Source organism: Sugiyamaella lignohabitans, chromosome A (genome assembly GCF_001640025.1).
Source record: "Sugiyamaella lignohabitans strain CBS 10342 chromosome A, complete sequence".
Taxonomy (NCBI): Eukaryota; Fungi; Ascomycota; class Dipodascomycetes; order Dipodascales; family Trichomonascaceae; genus Sugiyamaella; species Sugiyamaella lignohabitans.
In genome coordinates, this window is record NC_031672.1 from 1,347,315 (window position 1) to 1,368,953 (window position 21,639).

General features: G+C 45.8%; 7 protein-coding genes and 1 non-coding gene across 8 annotated transcripts; 4 read left to right on the top strand and 4 right to left on the bottom strand.

Annotated features, from left to right (window-relative positions):
* Positions 1 to 641: 641 nt before the first annotated feature.
* Positions 642 to 2,003, bottom strand: LYS21 (homocitrate synthase LYS21; the record flags this gene model as incomplete). Its single annotated transcript, XM_018881240.1, has 1 exon — positions 642 to 2,003. The coding sequence occupies one exon, from the start codon at positions 2,001 to 2,003 to the stop codon at positions 642 to 644; it is 1,362 nt and encodes a 453-aa protein (XP_018734657.1).
* A 3,365-nt stretch (positions 2,004 to 5,368) lies between these two features.
* MOT1 (Mot1p) lies at positions 5,369 to 10,912 on the top strand (the record flags this gene model as incomplete). The annotated part of the gene is made up of 1 exon (XM_018881249.1): positions 5,369 to 10,912. One exon carries the CDS (start codon positions 5,369 to 5,371, stop codon positions 10,910 to 10,912), a length of 5,544 nt encoding a protein of 1,847 aa, XP_018734658.1.
* Positions 10,913 to 11,349: 437 nt separating this feature from the next.
* Positions 11,350 to 12,357, bottom strand: CLP1 (Clp1p; the record flags this gene model as incomplete). The annotated part of the gene is made up of 1 exon (XM_018881261.1): positions 11,350 to 12,357. One exon carries the CDS (start codon positions 12,355 to 12,357, stop codon positions 11,350 to 11,352), a length of 1,008 nt encoding a protein of 335 aa, XP_018734659.1.
* A 684-nt stretch (positions 12,358 to 13,041) lies between these two features.
* On the top strand, positions 13,042 to 13,503 carry AWJ20_421 (uncharacterized protein; the record flags this gene model as incomplete). The annotated part of the gene is made up of 1 exon (XM_018881272.1): positions 13,042 to 13,503. The coding sequence occupies one exon, from the start codon at positions 13,042 to 13,044 to the stop codon at positions 13,501 to 13,503; it is 462 nt and encodes a 153-aa protein (XP_018734660.1).
* A 714-nt stretch (positions 13,504 to 14,217) lies between these two features.
* Positions 14,218 to 14,307, top strand: AWJ20_422 (the record flags this gene model as incomplete). The annotated part of the gene is made up of 1 exon: positions 14,218 to 14,307. It is a non-coding gene; the product is annotated as a tRNA-Phe (tRNA).
* Positions 14,308 to 14,554: 247 nt separating this feature from the next.
* Positions 14,555 to 16,240, bottom strand: GDT1 (Gdt1p; the record flags this gene model as incomplete). Its single annotated transcript, XM_018881292.1, has 1 exon — positions 14,555 to 16,240. The coding sequence occupies one exon, from the start codon at positions 16,238 to 16,240 to the stop codon at positions 14,555 to 14,557; it is 1,686 nt and encodes a 561-aa protein (XP_018734661.1).
* Positions 16,241 to 17,742: 1,502 nt separating this feature from the next.
* SET6 (Set6p) lies at positions 17,743 to 19,014 on the top strand (the record flags this gene model as incomplete). Its single annotated transcript, XM_018881303.1, has 1 exon — positions 17,743 to 19,014. The coding sequence occupies one exon, from the start codon at positions 17,743 to 17,745 to the stop codon at positions 19,012 to 19,014; it is 1,272 nt and encodes a 423-aa protein (XP_018734662.1).
* A 2,213-nt stretch (positions 19,015 to 21,227) lies between these two features.
* On the bottom strand, positions 21,228 to 21,575 carry AWJ20_425 (uncharacterized protein; the record flags this gene model as incomplete). The annotated part of the gene is made up of 1 exon (XM_018881314.1): positions 21,228 to 21,575. One exon carries the CDS (start codon positions 21,573 to 21,575, stop codon positions 21,228 to 21,230), a length of 348 nt encoding a protein of 115 aa, XP_018734663.1.
* Positions 21,576 to 21,639: the final 64 nt, after the last annotated feature.

The window sequence follows — 21,639 nt, forward strand, 5'->3', positions numbered from 1 at the left end:
CTCGAGCGCAGCGAGAGGAGCAACCAGGGTCTGGGGCGGAGCCCCAGCCGCCGGAGGCATGCGATGAAGAGGTGTTTTGCTGGTAGATTGTATAGAGGGCTGGGTTTCAAGGTCAGCTGCTGGAGGACCCAGAACCTGATAACTGTAGTTATTTTTTTTCTAAGGTTCATGTGTTCGAGATAGGCACTCTTACTGGGAATTCAATAACGGTGCAAATACAGCACCATGCAAATTGAATAAGAGTGTGAGTCTAAGGAAACTTATTAGGAAGACGCTTTATTAGCCATTATATTGTTTGTCAGCTAGAATTTTGACCACTGTTATTTTCAGCTCTATGGTAAGATGTTAGAGGGCTTGAAGTTGGGAACCGGTGATGAATTTCGCGAATGGGTTGACAACTTCATCAATGAGTATTAAGCTGAGTGATTTATGTCTTGGGCTGAACATTAGATTTGCCAATTGGCTTACTTCTAGAGTTGAAGACACGATAAACGGAATTAATCCAGTTTGTGAGCGACCCCGAGCCCGACTCGAGCGAAGCGAGAGGAGCAACCAGGGTCTGGGGCGGAGCCCCAGCCGCCGGAGGCAGGCAGGAGATGTGAAAGAGAACAGAAAACAATGTTTATATAAAAAAATCAGTTTTAAGCAGAGGCGCCGTTAGTGCCGTTGGTAGCGGCTTCGGTCTTTTGCTTCTTGATAGCAGGGAGGTCGGCGTCGTCAACAGGGTTGAGAGCAGGGGTGGTGACGGACTGGTGGTAGTCTCTGATGATGGAGTCGACATCGTCGATATTTAGCGAACGGACGTCACCGAGCTTCTTGATCTTAGCAGTGACTTCCTTACATTGGTCGTCGGTCAGGTTGAGGTTCAATTGGTCAACACGGGACTTGATAGCGTTCCATCCGGTCAGACGGTTGGCAAAGTGAATGTATCTGGTAAGACCGAAATCCGAGGGGTTGAGGATCTCGTATGTCGAAGGGTTGGCAAGAATGGCCTTGGCGTGGATACCGGCCTTGTGGGTAAAGGCACAGAAACCAGTGATGGGGTTGTTGAAAGGAATGTTAACTTGAACAGCCTCAGCAACCAAGGTTTCTAATTCTCTCAACTTGTGAAGCTTGTACTTAGAAAGAACGTAGTCACGGTCAGCAGCAATCATACGGGCCATCAAACCTCCAAGAGGAGTGATACCGTTTCTCTCACCAATACCGAGAACAGAAACGTCAATGAGCTTGGCACCAGCCTCCAAAGCAGTGTAAGCATTGGCAATGGCACAACCGGTATCGTTGTGGAAATGACACTCGATATCACAAGAAACAATCGACTTAAGAGTACGAACAAGTTCATAAACTTGACGAGGGTTGGCACAACCAACGGTATCAGCAATACCAACACGGTTAACACCGATCTTGTCAACGGTTCTGTAGATATTGAGCAAATCGACCAAATCGGAACGGAACGAATCCTCCGAAGAAAATCGGATCTCAATACCGTGACTCTTAACAAACTCAATAACTTCAACAGCACTCTTGGCAATGTAGTTCATATCCTTACCATGAGAATATTGACGAAGGAATTGAGAAGTACCAATAACGACATCAACACCGTCAACACCAGTAGCAACAGCCAACTTGGCATCGTCCATGTGACATCTGATGTGAGTAAGGATCTTGGCCTTGAGTCCGAGCTTACAAATGGCCTCACAATCCTTTCTGGATTGCTCAGAAGCAGCAGGAGAAGTCAACTCGATGTAGTCAACACCAAAGTCATCTAAAGCCTTGGCAATCTCGATCTTCTTCTCAGTGTCGAAGAAAGCATTGGCAAATTGTTCACCCTCACGAAGAGTAGACTCGATCAGTTGGAATCCACTGACATTGGAAAGGTAATCCGAAGGATGGGGTCCGTAGGGGTTGACTTGGGTGACTACTGGGTTAGCACCGTTCTTCTCATTAGGACCGTCAGTAGCAGCAGGAGCAGCAGCAGCTGGAGTAGTAGTAGAAGCAGACATTGTTCAGTTGTTCAGTTCAAGGAAGTACTAAGTCGATAAATGACGAGTCGTAAATGACAAAATGACTAATAAAAATATGAAATATGAAAATAAGAGAAGGTTTGAGTCAACAAAAAATACAGGTCAATTACGATACAAAGAAGATCGAAATCGATAAACCAGGAATAAATAAAATGACAATAAAAAAAATTAAATCAAGAATTCAATTTTCTTTTTTAATAGTTTTGAGTAGATTTTAAATTTCTTTGATGAAAAATAATAAAAATTCCCAAAAACCAGTCTTTGCCAGAAGAAATACAAAAAATTAATTTCCAAAAAAATGCAAACTATGACTAGCGCAGATGTATTTATTTATGACCTCGAAAAATAAAAATTTGAAAAAGACTCGCTCTGATGAGTAAAAGGTGAAAATTCGACCAAAAGGGTCTCAGATCGCTGGTCCCAGCAGCACCAGCACCTGCGTAATAAATTTTAAGCACCCACACCGCACTTAGTCACACCCGAAAAAAAAACCTGCAACCCCCTCCCACTCCCTCGGGCTAACAGCAGCAGCAACCCTGGCGGCAGCCCCAGCGGCTGATTGGGCTTGAAACGCACCCCGACGCACCAGAACCCTCCAGCCAGGCCTAGATCTCCCTGCACCTGCCAGGGGGGAGATACCGGGGCTAACGGGGGTCTGCCTCCGGCGGCTGGGGCTCCGCCCCAGACCCCGTGGCTCCTCTCGCTTCGCTCGAGTCGGGCTCCATGGTCCCAGCCGCTCCGCGAAGCGGAGCACAACCAGGGTCTGGGGCGGAGCCCCAGCCGCCGGAGGCAGGCCCCCTACCACCGGTATCTCCCACCGGAATCCGGTTGCTCCCAATATGCACTATGACTTATTCACAGGCGGTGGTTTTATTGTTCGGTACCTGTCGTCCTGCACCGAACTGTGGCTGCAGCCCGCCAATCAGGACGGTTCCAGCCCGATCTCTCATTACAAATGCTGCTGTTGGCGGGGTCTAGCCCCGGACCTCGCGGGGTGGGGTGCTGCCTCCGGCGGCTGGGGCTGCGCCCCAGACCCCGCGGCTCCTCTCGCTTCGCTCGAGTCGGGTTTGGGGGGTGTCTGGGAGATGGGGGATGAGTGTGGGAGTAGCGGCGGGGGTTGGGCGCCGGTACCGGAAGGAGGGCTGCTGGTGGCTCAATTCTGGTAAAATGCATGGTGGTAGCCGCGCGGACAGAACAGCAGCTGATTTTACAGGATTTGGGCGTCGCTAGAGTCGGACTCAATTTCTCGTGGATGGCAGTTTTGGAGCTGGATTTCGGCGAATGGGGTCGGTATCTGCCTTCGAACCGGGAAATGGCCCTGGCTTGTCCCTAATCCTTGTTTTCGGCCGTTTTCGTCCCGATGTGGAGGTATACCCTAACCGCGATAGCGATAAGGGCCCTGAATCCCAATTGGGATTCTGAGATAGAAGAGAGTTCTGTCTTCCAAGCAGTCTTCCCACACACAAAAACTTGATCTTTCTGGACCGTATATACACTTTACCAGCGACGGGCGTCAAAAACGTCTGAAAAATACGAACCACAGGACAGAATCACCGGACTTCAGCCCCAATCCACCTCATTAGGTCCGCATCTCTATCCGGCAGATGCCATGTCGATCTCCACCATGAGCCCTGACGGACCTTTACAAACCAGCCAAATCCCCCCCTCCACCTTCTACAAACTCTTTTCTCTACTACCACCTGTGCTCGCTCTTTAAACCCCAGTATTGGCAACCCTAGTCACACTTGTTTAGACCCCCCAGCGACGGAGGGTACAGCCTCCGGCGGCTGGGGCTCCGCCCCAGACCCCGCTGCTCCTCTCGCTACGCTCGAGTCGTCACCCCACGGTCCCCGCCGGTCCGCGAAGCGGACCACAACCAGGGTCTGGGGCGGAGCCCCAGCCGCCGGAGGCAGCACCTCACCCTCCCTGGCTCCCTGCGGCGCGTGAGGCGTAGCGTGTGTACCCCTGCCCTCAAGAAATGGGCTCTGCAGGTGAATATATAAGGATGGTTATCGCAGCATGTTTATGAGAAGAAAATAAAAAAAATTTAGTGTGGTGAGAAGCACGTACATATATAATACAGGCTGAGACGAGCGAGAGTGTGTTATAGCGACACAGACGTACAGGTGCCGGGTACGCCAAAAAAATATTTTTACGTCAACACGCCAGTGGCAGGACCGAATTGCAGTAGAATTTGCAATCGTATTTGGAATTGAGCAATCGGATTCACGAGTCTTTGGTTTCGACAGGCTCGGTCAGTTAGACAGTGGGTGTTGATTTAGTGGGCAGCAGCAGTAGCACCAACAGCAGCAGGACTATTAATTTAGGCTTTAGGTCTGCACATAATCAAAATCAACAGTTGACCTCGAAAAAAAGAGAACACACGTGTACTGGTTAGCCGACACTGAAACAAAAACACCATTTTAGGTATGTGATAGAGTTGGGACGGGGAACTTGGGTTTGAGTCGGGAACGAGGGGACTGAGTCTGGATCTGGATCAAAAAATTTCATTTGATTTGGGTCGAACGCGAAATGTGGATTTATACTTTCAGTCGATGAATTGAATTATCGATCAACTGATTAGTCGGCCAGTTTGTAGTTGGTAGTTGATGTATTAATCAATCGCGATACTAACAGTGCATCAGGGATCAGACTCGCCAGCAGCGCGGGATGGAACATTAGCATACACACAAAAAATGTCAAGGTAAGTACTGTGAGCCTGTGAACCGGATTAGATTCGGTTTTAAGCTAGAGAGCCAATCGCGAGAGAAACGAAAAACAGGTGAAATATGCTGGTTTCTTGCTATACTTGCCATAATCACGATACTAACAAAACACCAGACTTGACCGATTAGTACTGTAAGTTCTAAGTGCGGTCCACGCCGCTCGCGAAGCGAGCACAACGGGGTCTGGGGCAGCGCCCCAGCCGCCGGAGGCACACAGGGGTCCTAACGAGATTTTTTAGGTTGTTGGATACGGGGTCGTCGGCGTTTGTGCGCAATACGGCAGCGGATCAGCTGGCTGATGTGCAGAAGAACCACCCTGAGGATCTGTTGAACTTGCTCGGGAGAGTGTTTCCGTATTTGAGGTCGAAGAAATGGGACACGAGGATCTCGTCGGCGCGGGCCATTGGCGGTATTGTGGCTAATGCCGCGCTATGGGATCCGAATGACGAGTCGGCTGTGAATGTAGAGCTCGATCTGGATGGCACAGGGCCTCGAATCGAGGAGATAAAAGAAGAAGAAGAGGAGGAAAAGTCCTCGGAGGTGGATAATGGCATCAAAGTCGAAGAAGATAGCGTCATTAAACAGGAGCCAGATATTAAAAGTGAGCCAGATGTGAAAATGGAGGACGAAAAGCCCGTTGTTAAGAGCGAGGGTGGGTCAGAAGACACCTCGGCAGAGGGTCTGCTGAGTTTCGCGAATCTCGATATTAAAATGGTGATAAAGTTTGGCGGTAAACTGGTAGGGTCTGCGGGTAAAGAGTATGATGACCCGACCCAGAATTTAGATCCTGTAGAACGACTGAAACGGCAGAAGCAGAATTTGAAGCAGAAACTCGGCATGGCTGGTGAATATCTGGATGACGAGATTCTGAATGATAGTGATATAAAACCAACTGCATCTGGAAATGGTACTGGCAGGAATACTGCTTCTAAATCGTCGTCACCGGTTCCTGCTGGCAATGGGAATGGTGCTACGGGTGTAAAAAACGAACCGACACCTGTTAGTGCTACCCCTACTACACCAGGTACTCCAGGAACTCCTTCGACACCAGCTCCAGATGCTGCTTCGGCAGCTCAGAATGCTCGTTTAAGAGCCATGGCGAAACGAAGAGCCAAATTTGACGCTAAAAATTCTGCTAATAAAGTGAGGGTCGTTGATTTGTCTGCTAGTCAAGCAGCAAAAAGACTCGCCAAAGATCAGACAGTGGCCAATAGTAATGGCGGTGCTGATAATAATGGCAATGGAAATGGCAGTATTAACGGCAGTGACTTTGAAATCACAGCTCAGGGCCATAATGACAAGGTGGTTGTAGAGCATAAAGCACCGAAAGTGTCGCCTTTGGTTTCTATGCAGCAGGAATCAGCTGGTAAAGTATGGCCCTTTGAAGGCTTGTGTGAGCTGTTGATGGTTGATTTGTTCGACGAGTGCTGGGAAGTGCGTCATGGAGCTGTTTTAGGGCTTCGTGAAGTGATCCGAGTTCATGGAAAAGGTGCTGGACGTGTTAAAGGTGTCAGTCGCCAGGAAAATGATCGAAGAAATAGCCAGTGGCTGGAGGATCTTTCATGTCGGTTGTGTTGTATTTTTGCATTAGATAGATTTGGTGATTATGTTTCAGACCAGGTTGTGGCTCCTGTACGGGAGTCTGCTGCTCAAGCGTTGGCTGCTCTATTACTGCACCTGCCTAACGATATAATCTATTCGACATTTTTGGTTCTATGTCAACTGATTCTTCAGAAAGATCTGGGTCTGTCTTTCCCACTGTGGGAGGCTTGTCATGGTGGTATGCTCGGTCTGAGATATCTTGTATCGGTTCGAGTGGATATATTAGCACCTGAAAATGAGCATAGTACAAAGTATTTTGATGGCATTGTCGACTGTGTACTACATGGACTACAGGAATCAGATGACGATGTACAAGCCATGGCTGCTGCAACTTTACTCCCAATTGCATCCGAGTTTGTAGCTCAACGACCTGGAACGATCAGTGAACTGCTCGAGGTGATTTGGGAGTGTCTTGCTGAGCTGCGAGACGATTTAAGTGCCGCTATCGGTAATGTAATGGACCTGTTGGCCAAATTATGCGGGTTCCCAGTGGTTTTAGATACCATTCGCAATTCATGGTTAGAAGAGGAATCACAATCGTTCTCCTCACTTGTGCCCAGACTGTATCCATTTTTACGTCACTCAATCACCAATGTTCGAAAGTCTGTTCTCCGTGCTTTACAGACATTTTTGACTATAGAAGGCGAGGGGTCAAAAGAGTGGATTGACGGCAGGATTTTGCGATTGATTTTCCAGAACTTGCTTGTCGAGCAGAACAAAGATGTACTAAATCTGTCGTTAGACGTTTGGAATATGTTGTTGGATGAGATTGTGAAGAAATCGCCAACTCTGTTTTCACAGCTGTTTAATGAACACTTTTCACCACTGCTGACGCTTCTCATGACGCCTATTGGTACTGCCAGACACTTCTACAAAATGAACTCGTCACTATTTATCAAGCCATCAGGAGCATCATATAGTCCAATTGCTCAGGAGACAAATGGTGAGGATAAAAAGACTCCAAAGCAACGGGGCAGAAAGCGCAAAGCTTCGGCTGTCTCTGAGTCGCCTATTAAAAAGGACTCTTCTTTGCATGTCAATATCGACAATCCCATGTTTTTGGGTGATGTTACTCTCGTCGAATATTCTACATTTTTACGGACAAAGGTAACTGCCAGTCGAGCTCTTGGACGTGCCCTGTCCTTATGGGATTCACAACAATTATTAGCATTGAAGGGCACCTTTGATGAGTATATCAACTCACCATTTTCTACACAGCGGTTAGTAGCTGCTCTGATTATTGAGGAATACGGTATAGCTTCTACTACCAATGGTTCTTCAAACTCGTTGGACCCTGAGTTTAGTGAGTATTTCCGAGAAAAGTTCACTTCTGTATTGGGTACTCCGTCTTCGGAAGGACCAATGTATAGAGACCTGACACCATATCTACGAGCAGTGCGCACTCAATGTCAAGCGCTATTTAGTGTCTTTGTAGATACTGCCAGATTATCGAGAAGCAAGCTACCTCAAGTAGCTGTAGTAGTCCAGGGAGAGCCAGAAGCTGGTCCTGATGCATTTAACATTGCCACGGCAGAGAAAATATCTGGTGAAACTTTTGAAAAGCTCAAACGGGCATTGTCAACCAGCTCTAGAATCATTGCTTCGCAAGCTCTGTCTGATGCTCATCGCAATCTTGTTCACTCGATTGATGAAGCCAAGGATATCAAATCTGCTCGTGATATCAGTATCAATGCTGCTAGTGCTGCGGCTTTTGTTGCACTTTCCAACGGTACCCTACCGAAGAAGCTCAATCCATTCATCCAGAGTCTGATGGGCAGTATTAAATCCGAAGCCGACGAGTTATTGCAAGGTCGTACTGCCAAGTCTATTTCCGATCTTATCAGCTTGTTCTTACGCGTTGGTAAGACAGGTGCTGCTGACAAGGTTGTCAAGAACCTATGTGTATTCTTGTGCGTAGATACATCCGAAGTGCCTGAATTCCACCATAATGCCAAGTACGACGATTCCATCTTATCGCTGATCAAAGAAGAAACGAAAACCGAAATTGCTGACTTGCTTGCTCACCAAAAAGAAGTCAAAGCTGCTAAAATTAAGAGATTGGGTGCAAAGACTGCCTTGCATAACTTGTCACTATTGTTTGGTGTCAATCTATTCCAGTCGGTACCCAAGCTTAAAGAATGCATGTTTGGAGCATTGTCGTATCTCAAAGAACCCGATTCTTTGCCTGCTGAAATCACTCAAGTCGGTAATACAGTGGGCCAGGATATTATTGATTCTTTGTCTGTTATTAAGGCTCTCTTACCCAGTTTGGATAAGAATCTTCACGGAGAATTTTTGCCTCATATCCCTCTTATCCTCAATACTTTATCGTCCAAGTTTTCTGTTCTTCGATATACAGCCGCCAAATGTTTCGCCACGATTTGTAGCGTCATTACTGTGGACGGTATCAATGCTTTAGTAGAAACAGTTCTGCCAATGGTTTCGAATGCTTTATCGCTATTTTCAAGACAAGGTGCTATAGAGTGTATTTATCACCTCACTTCGACAATGGGTGTAGATATTTTGCCATATGTAGTGTTCCTGATTGTACCTGTTTTGGGTAGAATGAGTGATGCTGATAAGGACATTCGACTGATTGCCACGACAACATTCGCATCGATAATCAAATTGGTGCCTCTGGAGTCTGGTATTCCTGATCCACCAGGCATGTCGGCGAAGTTATTGGAAGGACGAGATAGGGAGCGTGAATTCATTTCTCAAATGATGGATGTTAGTAAGATTCAAAAGTTCAATATGCCTGTTGCAATCAAAGCCGATCTTCGTAAATACCAACAGGACGGTGTCAACTGGCTTGCCTTTTTGAATAAGTACCATCTTCACGGTATCTTGTGTGACGATATGGGTCTTGGAAAGACACTACAAACTATTTGTATTGTTGCTAGTGATCATCATCTCAGAGCAGAGGAGCATGCACGAACTGGATCTGATGAGAGTCGTTCATTACCTTCTCTTGTCATCTGTCCCCCCTCGCTGACCGGTCACTGGAAACATGAGATCAATACGTATGCGCCATTCCTCAAAGTTCAAATCTATGTTGGTTCTCCCAGTTACAGATCTTTCATTAGCAACCAGTTTAATGCACATGATGTTGTCGTCACGTCTTACGATATTTCACGTAACGATGTGGCAGTTATCTCGAAGCAGAATTGGAATTATTGCGTTCTTGACGAAGGTCATATTATAAAAAACGCCAGCTCCAAACTGACTAAAGCAGTCAAGACTTTTAATGCTAATCACCGTCTGATTTTGTCTGGTACACCAATTCAGAATAATGTGCTTGAATTGTGGTCGTTATTTGATTTCCTGATGCCAGGATTTTTAGGAACTGAAAAGGTGTTTAATGAGCGATTTGCCAAACCTATCTCTGCTAGTAGAAATGCCAAGAGTTCTTCTAAAGAGCAAGAGGCTGGAGCATTGGCTTTGGAAGCTCTTCACAAGCAAGTGCTTCCATTCTTGCTGCGTCGTCTTAAAGAAGATGTTTTGTCAGATCTGCCCCCCAAGATCATTCAAGATTACTATTGTGATTTGAGTGACTTGCAGAAGCAACTTTATGACACCTTTGTCAAGAGTCAAAGACAGATGGTGGCATCGGAAGCTGGCGATTCAGGCAAGGAAGGTAAACAACACATTTTCCAAGCTCTCCAGTATATGCGTAAGTTGTGTAACCACCCTGCTCTTGTGGTAAATGAGAAACACCCTCAATACGCCAAGATCACAGCTGAACTTGCATTTCAACGAAAGAACATTCGTGATATATCACATGCACCCAAGCTCATGGCACTTCAAGAGCTATTAATTGATTGTGGTATTGGCGCTACCGGTGCTGTTTCGGCTACCAGTACACAGCAGCAACAGGCTGCTACATTGGCAGAGGGAGTCACAAGTCAGCATAGAGCTCTTATTTTCTGTCAATTAAAGGATATGTTGAATATGGTTGAAAATGATCTGTTCAAGAAACACATGCCTTCGGTTTCTTACATGAGGCTGGATGGTAGTACCGATGCTAGACATAGACAGGATATTGTACAAAAGTTCAACAGTGACCCATCCATTGATGTCCTGTTGCTAACGACACATGTTGGTGGTCTTGGTCTCAATTTGACTGGTGCAGACACTGTAATTTTTGTTGAGCACGATTGGAATCCTATGAACGATTTACAAGCTATGGACAGAGCCCATCGTATCGGACAGAAAAAGGTTGTCAATGTGTACAGACTAATCACCAAGAACACGTTGGAAGAAAAGATCATGGGTCTGCAGAAATTCAAGCTCAACATTGCTTCTACCATCATCAACCAGCAGAATTCGGGTCTCAGCTCGATGGGAACCGACCAGATTCTAGATTTGTTTAGTGTATCTGACACAAACAAGGAAGAAGAACAGGGCTCCAAGCCCGAAGAGGCATTGGATGAGACGGGACAGATCAAGAATCGTCTGGCTCCACCTAATGCAGTCAGTGAGCTTGGTGAACTATGGGATGAAAAGGAATATGAGGAAGAATATAATCTCGACTCGTTTATTCAGAATCTTAGAGGATAGCGAGAGCCTTCATGAAGTATATGACCCTATGTATTATAGAACTATTATTATTATGATTATTATTTTATTATTATTTTATTACAATAAATTATTTATATTATCACATCCAGTTATCACATCCATATAGTTAATCGTATTCGCTAAGTGCATGACCTATTTGAGAATATTCGACTTGTTTCTTAAGAGCCACTTCATGAAATATCTGAGCATGTGATTATTATTATTTTTTTATTACAATAAATTATTTACAGATCATTAGCCTATTCGTGATATCTAAAGTCACCAATAACAAACGGCCGCTCGGGTAGCTTACCTGGAATTGGCATGAGAACTTTCAATTTCCTCTTAGTATCATCTGATTCAACGCTATAACCCTGTTAGTAACTGTATACAGCACAGTATTTTCCTGATCGATCGGCCCTGACCTAAAATCCTACTTACACATGAACAAACCCAAGAACCTCGGACTCAACTAGTGAAGGAATCGAGTCCTCTCGAGAGGCATTAAGCACAGCCATAACACAGTTTTGCAAAATTGTCGATGGTTCAAGAGGAACAAGATACTCTGAAGCAGGGTCTTTCGTCACAGCAGACACCTCATCCTCGCCAATAGGCAGCACTGACGTATTTTGGAGTGCCGACTCTTCAGCGATACGATAGACTTTCACCGCACTAAAGTCGACAGTAACTGTGTATGGGGACAGGTTCTGTTTAAACGAGCCATAAAAATAATCATGAATCGATCTGCTCTGAAGAGACCGGAGATACGAAGCATCCCGCTCTACACACCCACCTGATTTAACTACTTTAATGACACTAACAGTCTTTTTATCCTTGAATCGTTTCACCATCTCTGAATATACTCTTTCATGGCCCACAACTACAATTGCAGTGACGTTAAAATCAGCCACAATGCTAGACACTATAGAATGGCCTGGATCCCTTTCCATTAATGTACTTGGTGTATCGATAATCACACCAGACCCAGCAACAACCTCATCCTTATCGAGTCTTGAAGATACTGCTAGGGCCAGTCTGGAAATGACATGTTTATAGTAATTTACATTGGTAAGAGGAGATTCGAGACCGTAGAAATGAGCATATGGTTGTTTAGGATGGAGATGGGCTGGCCCATTGATCTGACTTTCGCCCCATCCTTGCTCGACATCCAGGATATCTGAAACTGGGGCTGCTGAAAGTGTTCCTGGAACAGTAAATACACCCTCACTGGGATTTAAATTGACCAGCATAGGAAATCTCTGTTGTTTGCATGCATAACTCGTGAGAATCTTACATAATGAAGTCTTTCCAGAGTCTTTCGGACCTAACACAAGCACACAAGGACCTCTCGAAGTTGGGTTGGAATTGTTGCTAGCTCCAGTACCCAGCGTTGCCGCTGGTCGTAGACCCTCTAATGCAAAATGTAGATTGGCATACACCGACATGGGTGTCTCATCAGACGTATATTCAGTCACGTTCGATCCACTGTACTCTAACTCGCAGCCATGCCAAGTATAAACAGCTGCCTTCTGACCATTAAAAGAATACTCTTTTCCAAGCGCCAGTTCCGTTCCAAAAATCTCGGCAGTTCCATTTACTAGCTATACTACTGTTAGATGCTATTTTTCATTTGGGTTCTGCCTCCGGCGGCTGGGGCTCCGCCCCAGACCCCGTGGCTCCTCTCGCTGCGCTCGAGTCGGGCATCGAGGGTCCCGTAACTTGAGAAGAGTCTCGGATCTCAAATATGAGAAGATTGCAAATCCATTGGTGCTTACCTTGAGTTTCAGGGTGGATCCTGGTTCGGTCTCAAATCGCCATTCGTTACCTGCTTCTAATGTGACCTTGACGGTCTCGCTGTTCTCTGTCTTTTCAATTGGTTAGTTCTCTGTACTCTGCTCGTATCTTGTATCTTTCAACTTACAGCAAGATTCAAATTGAATCCTGGAAGTGACATTTTGATCCGTCTGGCAATGGAAGTTCCAGTTCAGTTCACAGTTCGTGGATCGATAAAGCTCTACATGTTTCAGGGTGCGGCGCATATATTTATTTTCTGCGGCTGTCCAGTTCATCGACATGTTCTTCCTCTTCTCATCACCTTCACCGTCATAAATCCAGTTGCTATCGAGACAATGTCGACTTCACTGGAACAGCAAGCTGCTAACAGAAAAGAGAGACTTGCACAGCTTAGAAATCTCAAGCGTAAAAGTGAAACTAGACCAGAAACTCTTGAAAAAGAAGAGAGGGATCCGTCTGGCTCAGAATCTCCGTCGGTTGTTACTGGCTCAGGCAGGAACTTTGATATCGAAAACCGAGCTCCAAAGTTAGGGTATGACGAGAACCCCTTAGACGGCATTGATGAGACAGTCGAGATTGTTGCTGAACATGTTCAAAAAGAGACTCTGGCAAGATTAGAGGCAAAGAGTTCATCTTCTGCTCTGGATTTGTCGAATTTGCAACCCAAGAGTGTTAACTGGGATTTGAAAAGGGACCTTGAACCCAGTATGGCTATTCTTGACCGAAAAACTAACGACGCTATTATTAAATTGGTCCATCAAAGATTGAAGGCGGCTGGTGCCACTGCTGCTGATTGAGAGGGTCGAACCACTTTTGGTCTCCTTCCCCTGGCATATCATCTTATGAACTGAAGAGTTCAAACGGCCATTTCGCTACTATTAATGTTGTACATTATCTAGCTTTCCAGTTAGATGGCCCAAAATTGTTGGCAGTCTGAGATACTTCTGTTCTCCTGCTTGGGATAGTGCTGTAGTCTGGTCGTGTGGTGCTTGCGATGCGAATCTATCCTCGGTAAAGTGTACACTTTCTACGTGTTTGAGTGACACTTGAGTTGAAACTATCCACTCGCTAACCAATCAAACGTTCTTGCTTCTGGTGTGAATAACTAAGCTCTCATATAGAGGTAATTTATAGGTTGCATATTGTCAACTTTGGTCACAGAGAGTGATACTTACCAAAACACAAATATTATCCAGCCATACAAACCAAACACCGCAGTAACAATCAAAAGACTGAGAAATATAAGAATAATCCAATAAATGTGTCGAAAATTAGCGTGCTCTCGGAGGGCCAGGATCTAGCCCAAACGGCAGATCGATCTCTGGCACTTTTTTGTGGGCCACAGAGTCTAAATGAAGTACCATTTGACAAACAGTCAATGTACAGCTGAAATATAAGCCAATAGCGTCGTGGATGGCCCACTAGAACGTGGAAAGAAGCCAAACTATCCAGGGCAAGGAACATTACCAGAATGGGTGAAAAGCTGAACCGAAATGAGACACACGTAACTTGCGGACTTAGCTCAGTTGGGAGAGCGCCAGACTGAAGTGTACTTTGGTCTTGATATCTGGAGGTCCTGTGTTCGATCCACAGAGTTCGCATAATTTTTTATTTTTGCTCTTTTCACACTTTGTCGAAACGGATTTTGCCTCCGGCAGCTGGGACTCTGCCACTGACCCACTGACCCCATAGCTCCTGCTTCACAGGAGACTCCCAGGACCGTCGACGCCCGACTCGAGCGCAGCGAGAGGAGCAACCAGGGTCTGGGGCGGAGCCCCAGCCGCCGGAGGCACACCGGGCATTGTAATAATAATAAAAGTTCAGTCTATTGGAGATAATATATAGGTTCTACTGGTCGGACCACGTGAGAGTGAGTCCTTCGCGGAAGTAAACAATGGCGAAGACCAGGAACGAGACGGCTCCGGCGAGGGTGATGTGGCGGAGCGAGATCTTGGAGGCAAGCAGTTTGCCGCCGACAACGGCAGCCAGAGTACAGATGGCGTGGCCGAAAATGGCGCCGAGGATGACGAACCAGTAGTCCGAGCCCGCAGCCATGGCGATAGTGGCTACTTGTGAACGGTCGCCCCATTCTCCGAGGAAGGTCATGACAAACACTTGGACCCAAACAGGAGATAGAACAAGAGACGCGAGATTGCCAACACCCTCGGCAAATTGGCTCCAGGTGGATGCTGCTGGTCGGTGGTGACCCCGACCGTTGTAGAAAGGAATGCCAGATGAACCCTTTTCAAGACCATCGTCATAAACCTTGGGTGAACTGGTGGATCTACGGAGATCAGACCCGTCTTTACGAGTACCACTTTCCAACTCGTCGTTACGAAGAGACAATTCCTTTGCTTCGATCTCTGTCTCGACTTCTTCGAGTTCTTCTTCTACTCCAATACTGCTGTCCATGGCAAGACCCTCGCGAAGGAGTTTGATACCAAATACAATGAATAAGCCAGCAGCAAGCAGACTAGTCAGCTTCTTAGGAAGCAGGGATGGCAATGCATGACCCATAAGGGCCGATAGAACAGTCATAACCACGAGAGAAGCAAAAGCAGCAGTGAAAACAGTCACTCGGGGGTGTTTCATGGCCATCAATGCAGCAATCAGGAAGGTCTTGTCACCGATTTCAGAGAAAATAATCATACTACCAGCCATGGAAAACGAATGGAATGGCGATGAACCCACTGTTTTACGGGAATCTCCTCCAGATCCACTCTCTGATTTAGACTCAGACTTGGCATTGGACAAACTGGAATCGGTGTTGGAACTGGACCCGGAACTGGATCCAGAACTAGAACTCGAGCCAGATCCGCTAACAGCCTTGGAATCAGCCTGTTTCTCAGATCCGGCCACAGCTCCAATACCACCAGAAGTACCACTAGCAGTAGTACTAGTACTACCACTTTTATCTACATTGTCACTGTTGCTACCACTGCTGCCGCTGGTGCTGCCACTAGATCCACTATTACCACTACCACTGACGCTACCAGAACTGCTTCCAGAACCGCTTCCACTGCTACCAGATCTGCTTCCACTGGAACCAGTATTTTTGTTGCTACTGGCATCACCAGTCGTCTGTTTGGTATCTACAGCTTTATCCTTTGCATCCTCCTTCTTTCCCTTGCCACCCTTTCCTTTGGCAGCCTCTTTTAATGCCTCTTTTTCACTGACTTTATCAGCAGGAAGACCAAGATTATTAGGATCGTAGTCTTCCAACACTACAGGATGGTCATCAGTTGCAGCTACCTTGACTTCTTTAAGTGCGCTGAGCGATTCAGTGTCAGGTACGTCCAAATCGCCATTAGTATTCTTTGGCTCGGGTTTCTTGAAATTGTCCGACTCGAGTCCGTCAACATATGAATTGTCCTTAGGAGCGGTCTTGACGGCCTTGTCAGAGTTAGTGAGCTTAGCAGCTTCTTCTGAATCAGGAGGGATGATATCGGTTCCCTTGGATACATCCAAACTGGCCGAAGCAGCAAGTGTAGTCAGAGTAGCAGTAGCTACTACCAAAGCTTTGGAAAAATGCATGTTAATATGAGTATGAGGATGAATATGAAATCAGGTTCAAGTTCAACTGATGTAAATCAAGGGTCGATAATGAGTATATATATCAATGATATCAATGATCTATCTCAATGAGAAATAGAATACCGCAATCACAACAAATCAGATCGTAGCAGGGCAGTTACTGTGACTTTTCCTGTTCTTACAAAGACAAGAACCAATCCTATTTTTAAACCAGACGCGATCTAATAATTCCAGTTGACTTGAACGGCACCAAACAAGCAGTCAATCCGAGCCTTCTCGTCAGTTGTGGCTTCCTTTACTTCTTCAGTTCGGGTCGGTTGTTCAGTTCACTTTACTTCAACTGTTGAGTTCAGTTCTGTCAAGTCAGTTCTGTCAGTTCAGGTGTCCACCTCAACTGTTCCGGTCTGCTATAAAAGATCCCGCGAATGAATATCGAGCCAAACCAAGCAAAAACAAAAACTAAACTCAAAAACAATAAAAGAAAACACAAGCACGAACTCAGACACAAACGAAGAAAAAAACAAAAGTCAAATTTCAACACAAACTGTACCGCAAGTCCTTCCTTCTTCCGTCGAGCAAAATATATATATAAACCTCTCCCAGCAAACGCTTATTATTACGTCTGCATTGAAACTTTCAGCCCACCTCAACAACCGCCAGCTGGCGCACCCGGGTTAGGGCTCGTATCGGACCACGTCGTACGTCCGTTATCTCCAGCCAGGGGGGGGGAGTAACCTCCGGGGTGGGGGTCGGATGCCTCCGGCGGCTGGGGCTCCGCCCCAGACCCTGGTTGTGGTCCGCTTCGCGGACCGGCTGGAACCGTGGAGCTCCGACTCGAGCGTAGCGAGAGGAGCAGCGGGGTCTGGGGCGGAGCCCCAGCCGCCGGAGGCATCAGACCCCCACCCAGCCGACCCCCCAAATCGCGTCGACCGGCCGGATAATTAAGCAGGCGGAGAGAGAAACGTGTTATGTGCGATCGGCTGGGATTGTTTCAGGTGGTTGGTTCCGGGTGGGTGGTATGGGAGGATCGTAGCAGGCGGGATGCGCAGAAAGTGGTACTTCTTGGCATGGTTTATGTATAACAAGTGTGATTCAAACTCTAATATTTCTGACAGGTTGAGACCAGGTTTTATCAGCGTGTGATGCGGATGTAATGGATGCCTATCTAGGAGGTTCAGGGCTGGGGGTCTTGGTTGGGAGAATGGCACGATGCATGGAATACGCCGCACTGGGCAAAAAGCTTCGATGTGCGATGCACTCGGCAACGGTCCGTCCTCTGAAAACTGTATTTAATTTTGATTATCGATTTCTCTGCTTCGAGCGTTATTTTGCATTTTGCATTTGCACAGCATCTGCGTTTTTGCGAGCTGGTTCTTGGTAATAGCTCTGTCTATTATATCAAGCACTGTTTCTCGCTACGAGATCCATATTTTTTTATTTCGAGAGATATTGGAAGAAGACTGACAAGAAAGTCAGTGAGTGTCTGAGACAGGTTTGGGAGTATGCTACCGGATAAAGTGGCAGCAGCAGCGGCAGATCAATATCTGTCAGTTCGTAAGACTGAATATGGAGGAAGAGGATATTTTGCTGCGAAAAATATTCCTGCTAATACACGAGTGTTGACGTGTCGTCAACCCTTGACATATGTTGTTTTCAAGTCGTTCAAGAAAGAAGTGTGTGCTTACTGCTTCTCCTACGACAACGGGAAGCACCGAAAATTTAGGTTGGTGTCAAACCTAAAACGTGCTTATGCTGGAGTGTATTTTTGCAGCGAAGAGTGTAGAGACTGTTGGGTCGAGAACTATGATTATGACGGACTTCTCAGTGCCACACTCGAAGAGATCGAACTGGCGTATATTCAGTTAATAGCGTCTACTGTCAAGGCACCAAGCTATGAGGGTTATGATAGTTCGAATATAGACGAACTATGGGATAAAGTCGAGAAGGAGTTTGCTGACCCTGACGTCGTTTCACGACCTTCTTCGGTACTTTCAGTATCAACGACAACCTCAACGTCAACATCACTAGCATCGTCGGTATGTTCATCGCCAGTATCAGAATCATCAGCATTAGAATCAGTATCTTCACCAGTATCAGACTCAGCATCATTATCATCGTCAGTTTCTGCATTATCATCAACATCTAGCTCAAGATTTAGGAAGAACAAGAAAAAGAAGGTCAAGCTGCCGCCTCTCGATGGTGTTGAATATGACACTGCACGGGTGGTAGCCTTAGTTCTGGTTCAGAACCACCGAGTTCAGAACGGAACTGCGACCTCTGAAATAAGCCACGAGTGGACAAAGTTCAACCTCCTTCAATCGAACGAGCTATCACATATCGGACAGTACCGCGAGTTCATAACTGTTCATGTCAATGTATACAAATTCTTACGGACGGTACTACAGGACGACCTGCGACTGCTGTGTACCCCCAGACTTCTTCGTGATACAGTAGGAAGAGAAGCTGGTAATGCTTTTGGCATATGGGAGCTGCCCATGATGATGGAGAGTGAGTGTTTTGGAACTGCGGTTTATCCAGCAGCATCGTTTTTCAACCATGAGTGCGAGCCATCGGTCAGAAAACAGCGTGTTGACAACTCACTCGTCTTCACGACTATCCGTGACATCGCCCAAGACGAGCAGTTGTTCATCAGTTATGGCATGATGGAGGAACTACCATATCCAGAGCGTCAGCGCATCCTGACCGATCAGTGGCACTTTGACTGTCAATGTCCAGCATGTACCAGAGATAAACTGGAAAGCCTGTCGCTCTGATCGCATCTATAAACAGGTCAATATTTATTATACTATTTGCATACCTCTAAAATACGATTGTTGTACCATTTGTGCCAACCCGACGCCTCGAGCGAAGCGAGCCACGGGGTCTGGGGCAGAGCCCCAGCCGCCGGAGGCAGCACCCGTCCCCTAACCGTACGCCGGTTTCTGCCACTGCTCCTGAGGAGGGTAGATGAGCGGGTCCATGACGTATCTGTCGGGTCCGTTTTTGTCGCTGATTTCGGCCTGGAACCCGCTGACACAGTAGATGATGGTGATGGCAAATTCCATGAGAATCATCATCACAAGACGGACTTTCCAGTTGCCGTTGAAAGAGCTGAATGTGTGGTATTGCATGATATCGTCACTCATCGTGAAGGCCGATGCCAGTGAGTAGACAATTCTGACCAGGAAGAATGGACTGGCGATCATGTTGCCGTAGACATAGGGGAGATACTCGGGGCTGAATCTGATGCCCGACTGCTGATAGCATACGATGGTAAGAAAAACAATAAGAATAAAGCCAAAGGCAAATGCCAAAGATGATATTTTCACGAGTAAAACACCCGTTGATTTGTTTCCATTGCCAGTGAGCTGGATATATCCCACGATAGACATCACAGTTGCTACAAGAACGAGAATTTTGATGAGTCGATTCCATCTTGCAGTGAGCGAGCTGGTTGAAATGGATGAGATCTTGTTCCAGTGGTCGGCACTAATTTAGATTGTTAGACTGTACTAAGGGTATTTTGCCCGTTTTTAAACTACTTACCCCTGATTTAAAAAAGCCAAACCGGCATTTTCTAGTGGTCCTAGAGCGATGGAAGATAATATCAGGCCCACAGTAAGCTCAGTGCTTGAGGGTGTCGTGCCTTGGTCTTCCTGGTGTGCGACATAAAGCAGGATTCCTGAACCTACAGTTTTGAAAACCGAGAACATGGTTATGGATACCCATCCCTGGACATTCTGTTTTCCCCGTCGGAATAGAACGAATATAGAAAATAGACCCAGAATAACATAGTAAATAATCTCGACGAGATAGATAATGTTACTAGGATCACTGAAGATCGACTTAGACGAAGAGTCGGGAATAGAGTCCGAGGATTCCATTACAAAATCCTCGAGTCGTTTGATATTTCGACTGGAGACATGCTAGGAATATCTGTTTATTTATATAATAAAGCATCATTATCTTATTTGGACCGACCAGATCAAACAGCGCTAGACATTCCGAAAAAAAACGCATTTCAGGAGCGTATGCAGTACCATGTAAACAGATGGCGCAGCTTCTCGCAATAGTTAGAATGCGATGACTAAACAGTTACGTAAGCGCAAAACCTCAGTAGCTCCCCGACAACTCTGTAATCTAGATGACCTGACCTGATCTCGATTACCTGTCTCGATTACCTGACATGTGACCAGCGCGACCCACGCAAACCTCGCGTTCGTATTCGTGGATATTACCCCGGATTTGACCCAGTATCAAATTTATCTGCAACCAGCTTTTGATTATCTATAAATTAAGAGTACAACGGAAAATTATATGTGAGATTTTAATACAACCAACAAGAAACTAGGCAGCTTGAGAGCCCTTAATCAACCATCCTTGAGGCTCCTCTTGAGTGTTCACAGGAAACTCGGGCACGACATTTTTAGTACGTAGTTCAGCCTGGAACCCACCTAGTCCGTAGATAATACTAATAATGAACTCCATTAAGATCATCATTACAAGTCGAACTTTCCAGTTACCGTTGAAACTGCTAAAGGTGTGGTAAGTCAAAATGCTTCCAGTGGTGCTGAATCCACTAGCAAGAGTAAACACTACTCTTACCAAGAAAAATGGACTAGCTGCAAGGATACTGAACAAATAAGGTTTGTAACTGGGACTGTATCTGATTCCGACTTGTGTTAAGCAATATACAGCAAGAGCAGTAATGAGAACAAAACCAAGAGCAAAGAGAACAGCAGCAACCTTCACGAGAGTGATGCCAGTACTATTATCATTATTATCACCATTTGACAGTTGAATATTGCCTACAATAGACAAAACAGTAGCCAAGACAATAACAAGTCGGATTATTCGACTTGGGCGACCAGTAAGAGATCCAGGTGAAAGCGAGAAATTTTCGTGCCAGTCATTAGAACTGTATATAGTTAGTATCAGTTCAGTAAAAAAAACAGCAACAACAACACAAAAAGCTTTTACAATTTACTTACCCCTGAGAGATAAAAGCCAAACCAGCATTTTCAAGTGGTCCCAATGCAATACTAGATAAAATCAAACCTGCAGTGATAAGACCAGTTGATGGAACATCTCCTTTATGTTCAGTGGCAGCCACTGACAATAGCATTGCCGAACCAGCTATTTTCATTACAGAAAAAATGGTTAAAGAAACCCATCCGTGAGCATTCTTTCTACCCTTTCGAAACAGAAGAAACGTAGTATATGACAAGAATATCGCATAAAAAATGATTTCAACAAGGTAAATGCAATTATTTGGGATCGAGTAGATAGAGCCAGTGGTAGTCGAGGCGACCGGCGAAGAGCTAAGACTGGACATTGTAAATAAAAATTAGATCAGTTGAAAATTATATTTGATGATGATTTGAAAAAAAAAAAAAACC